Source organism: Rhopalosiphum padi, chromosome 3 (genome assembly GCF_020882245.1).
Source record: "Rhopalosiphum padi isolate XX-2018 chromosome 3, ASM2088224v1, whole genome shotgun sequence".
NCBI lineage: Eukaryota > Metazoa > Arthropoda > Insecta > Hemiptera > Aphididae > Rhopalosiphum > Rhopalosiphum padi.
The window spans coordinates 52142152-52153194 of record NC_083599.1 but is presented as its reverse complement, the minus strand read 5'-3'; the positions used below and the strand labels follow the sequence as shown (position 1 = coordinate 52153194).

At 26.5% G+C, this 11043-nt stretch overlaps 1 protein-coding gene across 1 annotated transcript; it reads right to left on the bottom strand.

Moving 5' to 3' along the window:
• Positions 1 to 6197: 6197 nt before the first annotated feature.
• On the bottom strand, positions 6198 to 8951 carry LOC132926629 (uncharacterized). Its single transcript, XM_060991003.1, has 8 exons — positions 8579 to 8951; positions 8240 to 8447; positions 7840 to 8158; positions 7552 to 7720; positions 7029 to 7322; positions 6728 to 6955; positions 6450 to 6612; positions 6198 to 6362 (listed from the first exon to the last, which is right to left on the bottom strand). Exons 1-8 carry the CDS (start codon positions 8681 to 8683, stop codon positions 6250 to 6252), a joined length of 1599 nt encoding a protein of 532 aa, XP_060846986.1. The 5' UTR covers positions 8684 to 8951; the 3' UTR covers positions 6198 to 6249.
• Between the last annotated feature and the right edge of the window lie 2092 nt (positions 8952 to 11043).

The window sequence follows — 11043 nt, the reverse complement described above, 5'->3', positions numbered from 1 at the left end:
CGTCCCGACGAATGTCAAACCCACGATACTTTTACTTTTCTCCGTCCTAGGTCAGCGAATAATAAATAAATTTACTACATATAGATATTATTGTAAATAACAAGTAGGTATAGATAGATTTCAACTTATTTATAGTCTAATCCTAATGGACTGTAATAAATAATTCAAAATATTTTTTATAGATGTCTACGATAGATAAAAAAAACTTATTTCATCAAAATAAAATATTTTTAAAAATATAAACGTGTGCCTACCATTATTGTCGTACCTGTGTATTCGCCTATGTAACTTTGTGTATGAATATAAACGTAAAACCTATATATACCTAAAATCTAAATATACCATTGTATACGATCTAACTATCTAAGCATAAGGCTTATATAATATATATTATTATTTAATAAACCAAAGATTTAAAGTATTTCAACAATTCAACCTTAGTTATATCCAGGGTAGTGCCTAATATAGGAGAACAACGCGGACCTAACATGGAGTGGTAATTTTTTTTAAAATATTCATTACTTTAATCCTATCGACTATCAATTCATTACTCTGTTCACTTATTTCCTACAGTGAATATTATATTTTAGATTCTTTTCTTTTCTATATTATACATTTTTTTTAGAAATATCAATGACTAGTATTCGCTTCGCTAATTCCCCAGACTCCTCTACTGCTAAGCAAAGGTGGGCATAAACTAGTTAAAAAGTTAATTTTTTTTTAACTTTTTAACTTAACCTAACTAGTTAGTTTATTTTCTAATCAACTTATGAGCTTAACTAGTTTAATTTATAGTTGAAATAACTTAGCTTTTCTCAGTTGATTAAAAAAAAATCCATCAAGTTAAAAACATTTTGAAAATTTTCATTTATACGTAAATATTACTATATTAGTATAAAATAAAAATAGTCCAATACTATAATAACACAAACATTTCTGTTCTTTTTCTTGATAACATAATTTTGTATAGTTTAAATAAATAAGTATTCGTAAAGTAAAAGTAAGTGTACATTATGATAAAAGTTCAATAAAATTTTTTTTTATAATTTATTAATAAGAAATTAGAGACACATTCACTCTTTATGTGATTTACATACTAATTTTAAAAAATAGATTGACTTTTTTATACCGAGTTAAGTTAATATTTTTTTCCATATTAACTTGTATCTTATCGAGTATACTATAATTTGTTAACTGGTAACTTTTAACTTATCGATCTTGTATCCTCTTAACTTAACTTAACTTGAGTTAATTATTTTCTTTAAATTGCCCACCTTTACTGCTAAGTCAGGACTCAGAAGCTACAATAATTCTTTTTTTTTGGGTTACACATAATTTTGATCTAACTAATGTAAATTAAAATTAAAAATAATTACACAAATAAATTTAATAATATTACATATTAGGCAAAAATTTAAATGATACCATTTTTATACATTTTATACACATTTTATTCTTGTGTAAAATATCGTATTGAATTTATCAGCACACTGCACACAGCTTGTGTAGAATTTCATAAAACAGTTTGGACTTGGGACACAATTCGTGTACGAGAAATTTCGTCGGGACATAAGTAAGTACATATAACTCGTTAACTGCGATTCTTGTTCGTTGTTGTATGTAGTTGGTACTAAGTTATTACCAATTATTCATGACCATTATAACGAGTAGAAACTATTTCGTTGGAAATTGAAATTAAAATTAAAATGGAAAAATATATATTATTAACACAGATTATCTTAGTCAGTTGTATTAATATATACATACTTGGAATGATGGGATGACTATCGATAAGATTCGAAGAAGGAACAATCTATGTATGTAATAATTAGATTATGAATAATTTGTTAGGTATATTGCCATATTGTACATATTTTATGCATGGTTAGTTTATTATTACTTGTAAAACAATTATGAATACCGTGAACACTGAATATCTATTATAAAGTCTATAGTAGTTATCAGTTTATACTTTATACAGTCTATAAACTAAAGCGTATTTACAATGTATTATGATTTATGTGTACATTAATAAAGTTATACAAATTGACGGGATAATATGTTTAATAATATTTTAGTATTTACTAACTTATTAATGTGTACTAAGGTATAATAAGTACTTAAACCTACAAATTACATTATATTCATTGATTATATACTTGATAGATTTTTAATATGTACAACTTTTTATTTACCTATATTTTTAAACACGTGTAAATTTGTAATTGCTATCTAAGTACACGGTTCAACCTTTCTCGTCAAGGGGAAAAAAACATTTTTTTATTGTACCAAAGTATTAATAAAGTCTATTGATTATAGAATAGTTCTATATTCTATAATAAATACCAGTGGTGGCGTGAATACCTAGCTATTTTATAAGGCGACCGCCTCATGCAAAAATGAGGATGAGTATCCCAATGACTCCAGTCTCCAGGACCTAGGTGGCTAGACGGTTAGCCTATTCTGTAATTTATACTTTCACGTAGTCAGACCTAGTATACTTAAGCAAATATTAATTACCCTACGTTATATTATTAAAATATCGCTGCACTAGGAAAAATAATGTCACGCCATCACTGATCAATACTAATACTACTGTAATAGCCAATAGGCATTACGCATTAGGCACCAATATTAAAATGAAATGAGTCTGAAAAACAGACAAATGCATAGGGTACTATTGATTGTAGATACAGTAATCGTGTATATAATAGGCATAATAATTTAATTAGGTATATTACTGCACTCAACAGTCTCAGTAGAATATAAACACCATAGTAAAGTAATAAAATATGATGTTATATTATTCCATATTATGTTTGAGTGCACTTAGTGTTACAATTTAAAAGCCTAAACTATGAATATAAGTATATAATTATAGAACGGTTTAAATAAACATTAAATAATTTCATTTGCGAAACAAATGACATAAGTACCTACCTAATTATTATTTTATCTATAATATTTACACAGTATTACCTATTAATTATTATAAATAAATATATATTAGTTGCATATTGTATGCTTATATATATATATATTTATATTAATTTATAGTATATTAGTTTGTAAGTAATTGCATTATATTTAAATAGTTAATTACGTATATCGTCTACAATTTAAATACGGGTCTTTAATGAAGAAGATACTATTTTAATAACTATACTATATACATTGCAATCTTATACATTTTCATTTATATTCTTTAAAGTTAATTAATATCTAATATAAGCTAATTTATTATTATTTCAGTAGTGTCTTGATACAATAAAAATCAATCTGCAATTACAACAAATAAATTGTTATTATGTATACGTGCCTGCAGTTTTTAACATTTTAAACTATAATTTTAATTTATTATATTATTTTACTAAGTTCATTAATAAAAAAAATTTATATCTAACAGTACTGACCTATAAAATATCAGCATTGGTTAAGTAAAATAATTCATATTTTGTGGACAATTTTCGTAACCACCATTTCAACCAATTCATACATGTATCATGTATTCATGTATGCGTCTTATAAAGTTTAGACATAACGAACACAAACTACAGAAATACCAGAGACTGAACACGAGAAAGAATCAGGTACGGATCCAGAGCAAAGATTTGACCATCTGAGGACAACATTTTTTTTACAATACAAATACAATTATATTATAGGTAATATAGGTACTTTATTAATAATTTAAACATTTTGTAATAATAGTAGCCAGTAGGTATAGGTAATTATTGATTATTTAATATATATAGCGACAATATTATGATAAAGGAAGTTTAGATTTTTAATAGAGAAAAATAAAATATCTGAGGGCCTGGGTCCCTAGGCCCTCCAGGATCCGTCCCTGGAAAGAATAGTGATATCAAAACAATGTTTATTAATATTAAGTATTTTATTTAAGTACCATACACCTAATTATTACAAAAAAATATAATGTTTCTACTCAAGTCTAACAGGTAAAACAGTAAAAAGTAAAACTATACATAATTATACCTACGTTAATTTATTTTTTTAAAGATAAAATAAGATGTCAATATGTCATGACTCATTAAAGTTAATACTTGCACAACGTCACACCTACAAAAATAAGATAATTACCTAATAAGTAATATAATATTATATAATTTCTAATGGCGACAAAAATTAGATACGTATCTATAAATTATAATAATTGAAATCTTATTTTATAAAATGTTTAGGCCTTAAAAAATAACCAACAAACTGTGCAAATTGTAACCACATTTTTTAATTTTACGAGTATTTTATAAATTGTACTCAAATTAGGTCTAGATGTCTTTTTTGTTTACTTGTGAGTTATGACTGCTATTTTCTATTTGAGTATTGCATTTTTAACAATATACACATACACATACAAATGTCGTATACATTTATTATTATTATATAATAATTATTCATTGTATTTTTTATTTTCTGATGCTTGATATCGATATAAAATAAAAATCAATATTAACTTATACAAAATCAAAGATTTCAACCACATATCAACTATTTAATATATTGATAGCTTACATAGTTTAGTGAAGACTGAATAATGTATTTTTATTACGCAACATATTTTAATTTTATTACTGTCTATGTATTATGTACAATTTAGTAGGAACTAACATATTGTATCAAAAATACCACGTATGTGGGTATTGATAATATATAAATCAATTCACATAATATATATCCATATATCTTGTGTAAAAAATGCTATCCTTATATATATATATAATTAGAAAAGGCCATTTTTTATGTTTCAATTTTGTAACGAAACTATTTAACTTTTTTCCAATTATTTTTCATAGAGATGTTCTAAATACTCTTTTGAGTGTCACCACATCACCCGATTTTTGATTTTTTTTTTTGTCTGGGTGGAAGGAGAGGGGATTTTTATTTAAACTTTAAAGGTTACGGATTTTTAGGGTGTCATTTAAATAATTTAAAGATTTTTTTTCACAAGGCCAAAAATGAGACCATTATAAAAAATCATCGCTCTTATTATTTCCAATTTCATTTTATTTGTAATTTCAGTTATAATTATCATAAATTAAGTCAAATTACAAAAAATATTATACATTATATGACTAGGCTTTAAATAGTTTAATTATAAATTATAATAAAATAATCAATTTATAAACAAATCGCGATTATTTAACACACGAGCGAAGCCAGGTTATTTGGCTGGTTATCCTATAACAGCATCTATAGTTATTTTTACTGCAATTCGTTCTTCTTTATATATATCTTTTATATTAATATAAAAATAAATAATAATTTATAGAATATAAATACTTATTCATAAATAATAATAAAAAATACAAATATACCTACAATAGTGGCTGGTATGAAAACTGATTACTTACTTTGTCAAACTTAAATCCTATAATTTGTGAGCCATCATTACGAGTCTATGACTAGAATATTATGATTTATGACTATTGTCTATTGACTATACCTATCTACAGTGTTATGCATAAATATAAATGCGTAACTTACGCATTTGTATTATTATTCATTATTCAATACTCATCAGTCATCACATATCATACGACAGTACGAAAAATATTTTGTAATTCATCATTATTAAGTATTTGCGTACATTTTTATAAAATTTTAATAAATTAGCAAACTTATGAAATTAAAAATTTATAAAATTTCCTATACAATTTTATAGTATAATATACATATAGGTATATTTTTTTTATAATTAAAATTAAGATTAAAATTTATTTTCATATTTATTGACAAAATTGATCATCTTTTCTACTGTAGATACTGTGGGTATCATTTAATGCCGTGAATTCATGTATTCATATTTAATGGTATTCTGCAATAATTAGTTTGATTTTATTAATCAATTAATTTTATAAACAGCGGAACTTTTTAACTGATAAAATCTTTTGGATAAAATTCAGCTTTTAAGATTTTTAGATTTTTAACTTGGTTAAATGTTGCTTAATTTTTCAATATTTGAGAACTGCTTAGTAATTACTCCACTATAATAATTTTTACTTTTATTAAATATGAAAATACAAGTATGCAATACTTATACTATATTATACAGTTTATCTACTTATTACCTACAGTTCGTATAACCGTATAGGACTACCTATTTCCTTTTAATTATTGTATATATTATTATACGTAAACCGTAAACCATCTGTGGATCGCGAAAAAAAAATTCCATATTATACTGTTATGTTTTTTTTATTAGTAATAATGAATTATATGTAAATACAATTATTGTACGAGCTTAAGAAGTTCTTCTCGTTTCAATTTACCGGCTGGAGATCTAGGCACGTCGTCTACGAATATAATACCGCCACGCAGTCTCTCGTAGTCTTTCACTCTATCTGAAAAATATTTACAAAAATCTTGACAACAAGAAACTAAACACATTTCGGCGGGACCTATTATTATCCATGACTGTAGAATCTTACCATTGACATACGATACGAGTACGTCGGGTGCGACATTTTGACCAGATTTGACTTTGACAACTCCTATCAACAAATCTCCGTGAATACTGTATTTTCCCGTCACTCCGGCATCGAGTACGGCAGGATGACTTAACAAAACGGTTTCTATGTCGATTGGAGCGATCTATGGACATTTATATAATATATATTATTATGTAAGTATATAATATGTAATAGTGTGATTTTAAGAATATCACACGTTTTTCAATCGAAATTCTAAATTGAATATCTCATCGTACCCTCTGGTCTTTGTAAGTCATCATCTCTTTAATCCGACCGACAATGAACAAACAGCAATCGTCCGTATAGTATCCAATATCACCGCTCCTGAACCAACCGTCCTCGTCGTACGAACAAATCGTTTTTTTCATGTCATTGACATATCCCATCATGTTGGACACCGATTTAATACGAATTTCGCCTTCAGTATTTGGGCCAACACATTCGCCAGTTTCCAAGCTAACGACCTAAAAACGATATTTAAAATATAATTATTAATTTATTAATAACCACGACAAACAATTGTTTTATTCGACTAACTTTGATTTTAATACCAGCTGCTGGTCTCCCGACAGATCCGTCTCTGACGGTATCTATATCCGAATCCATCGACCAAACCGCTATAATACCTTGTTCAGATGCACCGTACCCTTGTTTAATCGGTATCCTTCCCTGTAGTAAATTGTTTACTACTGTCTTTTGTAGATCTGCTCGCATCGAAGATCCACCAACTACGCATGTCCTTAAACTCTGTATATTAAACTTGTGGCCATTTGCCATTTGACAGGACATCATTTCATTGATTGTAGCTACACCAGTCATCATAAATGTTGGCTAAATAACACATAAACATAGCTAAATCATATCGTATAATAGGTATGATATATTCTATAACGCACTATTATATTAAATGCGTGTATATATATATATATTATGTATTTGATTTAGCGTTATCTATCTATAACCTAATTATACATATAAAATATATTGTAACTTAAAAAATATAAGCCGTTATTTAATATTTATAGTATAGTAAGAAAAAATAATAGTATTTACTGCTTACTTTAAATTTTTCTATTGAACCAAGTATTTGTTCAGTGGTTGATTTTGTCGAGAAAAATAGTCTTGGTTTGCCAAAATGAATACCGAGCATCATTAATAAAATTCCCGTGTACCAAAATATAGGAGAAGTGATCATAAATTTATTTTCAATAGGTTCTTCCATTAATGACCTTAAAACATTTAATGTCATAATAGAATCATGCCAAATCACTTAATCACGTTAAATTTTAACAATATTTTTTTTAAACTCATGCACTGATCGACTGACTCATTTAATTTAAATACTCACTGCTTGAATGATATTAAAGCTGATTTCATGGCGTCATCAGACAAATAAATTCCTTTCGGGGTTCCTGTAGTACCACTCGAATATATAATAGCACATGGACCTATTGGATTTTTTGATTTTATCGGACGGACGTACAAAATTTCTTCCGCCGCAACAACGATACTCGAATATGTAGTAAAGCCGTCACGAACCATGGTAGAAATCTTCAGTATCGGTTGATGCGTAATATTATTTAAAACATCTGTTATTGTACTTATACTAAGTGTATTACAAAATAATACGCTTGGCTTGGACTCGTCAATGAGCGCTATCAAGACACCTATAAAACATCATTAATGATAAATAAAACGAAACAAATCAAACTATATAATATTGTACTAAATCAAATCATTACTATTACTTTTTCTTAAGTTGTGATCCAACGCAGCTATAGTTGCTCCGATCAAAATCCCAGCTAACAGAACTACTTGCGCTTCGTACGAGCCATAGTCCGTAATCATCACGACGTCTCCGTGTCCAAAATCATGTTTTTTAAATGCAGTAGCCATTGCCAAAACGTCTTTTTTCAAATTTGGATAACCGTACTCTTTACCGGTAGAACAGTCGATCTGTACATGGATTTGATAAACATTAAAACATATAAATACTAAAATACATAATAGGTATATATTATATTATAAATGTATGTAAAGTACTGTATATGTGATGCGTAAGTATAGTAAAATATCAAATAACTTACACCAAAAAGACCTTCGTTGTTATTCAATTGATCCACGAACATTTCTGCTATTGTTTTATTATGCATAATCACTTTTGGTCCAGATATGTGTATATTGAATGCCATTTTTGCAAACGTTCAAAAAGCTTACTAGTATTAAGTGTACGAGTAACTGTACGAAAATTTGATACAACCTCATATTTATAGACAAACTAATCGCGTGTTTACACATTTTTGGACCTGTGGACCTGTAGTTTTATTATATTTAATACTTTTGCAAATATTATAATCTGTCTATATTTGTTAAGTCATTATACATTTGAAATGATATTTCAGGATAATTAAGTGGAATATTCGCATGTAAAAACTTTTCGAAGGCCAGTGTTTCTATTAATTGTTTGTCGTTCCTCAAATCTAGAAATAAAAATAATTGATAACAATACGGAGTGATTCTTTATCACGAACCACTCATTATTTCAAAAAGTATTCATGTTTTTAAAAATATTTTCTTACATTGTTTCAAGTTGTAAGAAATCAACGTATTTTTAAAAAAAATATATTTCTAAATATTTTTTATCCTTAATTTTTTTACTTTTTTGAATGACAACATAGAGTTTTAATTTCATATTCCAAAGCAGAATAATTTTTTGAGTATTTTAATACATAAAAGTCGAATTTAGGACGAGCAGTTTATGAGTTATACGCATTTAAGTGGTACTGTGCTACCCCGCATAATGTTTGTCCACTACTCCACTTGTCTAAACTTTAAATACGTATAACTCATAAACTACTCACCCTAAATTCGACTTTTATGTATCAAAATACTCAAAAAATTATTCTGCTTTGGAATATGAAATTTTAAAACTCTATGTTGTCATTCAAAAAAGTAAACAACTTAAAAAAAATTTAGGATAAAAAATATTTAAAAATTTATTTTTTTTTAAAAACGTTGATTTTTTAACAACTTGAAATAATGTTAAAAAATATTTTCAAAAACGTAAATACTTTTTGAAATAATGAGTGATTCATGATAAAAGAATCGCGCTGTACAATAATATAACATTATGTAAATACTAACCTTATTTCTTTTTGATTTTTTTTTTGTACTACGTATTTATCTTTTCGATATTTCAATATAATATTTACATTGTGATTACATTTTTAATGTACCTATATTGTGTATACAAATCGGAATGTGTCGAGTAGGGAGTAGTAGGCTACTTATCATGATATAAATTATAATTTAAATTTATAACAATAATAAATTGAAACGAAAATTATATGAAAGTAATTGTTTATTACTTTGGTTTTAGTATAGGTAGGCATTTAAAATAATAATTGGTATAAAAATAAAATAATAATACAATTATTAATGATTTTCATACTAAAATAAGTACTGCGGATAGCAGATATATTATATAATAATATAATATATATGTACATAAATAATAATATGTATCTGTTTCAAGTACCTGTTTAATCTATCGATTAATAAAATTTTTCAAGCTATAGCGATAGCCAATAATTCCCCTTTATATATTTACAGCCTTACAGGTCTCGTAGACGTGCTTCCGAGGCACCAATGTCCTAAACAAATAATTTATTACAATAAGTACTTAAATAATTTGTAAGTTTGAATAAGATATTGGCGGGACGCACTAGCCTCGTCTCGTTGTATCGCCATGGGTTGAGTAGGTTGAGCAAAAAAATAATTTAAATAAATAAATAATCATCAGTCAATCTAGAAATAAAAATAATTGATAAGCATTAATAAGGCACTAAGGCACAATTATGATTGTGCAATTTAGCAGTTGACACAACTGTACAATACTTTTTATTTAATTAATAATACTTGTCTAACGATAACTAATAACTAGTGTTAATATTTTGGTCATGATGATATACTATAACAGTATATCATCTATAAGTATCTACCCTGTTCGGCTGTACCTACGTATTATATAATACATAATGGCTATGTCCTATATGTATTGATTTTACATTTTATGGAAAGACCATAAAGCCATATTAGGGAAAGAATATTATATAATATATTTTATGACAATAACAACCAGAACTACAATCGAATTTAAATTAACAATTTTTAGTGGTGCAAGGGGTTGATTTTAAACATTTATTTTATGCCCTGGTTATACCTATAAAATAGTTACGTATGTTGTTACTGCGTTGTGCGTAGAGCTACTATAATTATAGTTATTAATAATAATAATAATAATAAGTTATAAAACCAAAATTATGCCTAAATACCTATATACATTGACACAATTCTTTTCGGATATTTTTAAATTTAAGGTATAGCCGGTATAGGTAATTTTAACTTATACGAAATACATTGTATTGAATTTTCATTGCTCGTGAGATATAAGTAGAGGTAAGAAATTCAATGCTCCATATGAAATTCATTAATGTCCTATATATTTAAAATAATATACTAAAAAATTAATTATATTAATAAAAATATAAAA

Bases quoted from the DNA above. Each gene is read 5' to 3' on its own strand.
- LOC132926629 (XM_060991003.1), bottom strand. From the start codon at position 8,683: ATGGCATTCAATATACACATATCTGGACCAAAAGTGATTATGCATAAT. The intron at 8,448-8,578 runs GTAAGTTATTTG...ATCCATGTACAG, and splicing joins ACAACGAAGGTCTTTTTGGT to ATCGACTGTTCTACCGGTAA. The intron at 6,956-7,028 runs GTTAGTCGAATA...TATCGTTTTTAG, and splicing joins CAGCTGGTATTAAAATCAAA to GTCGTTAGCTTGGAAACTGG.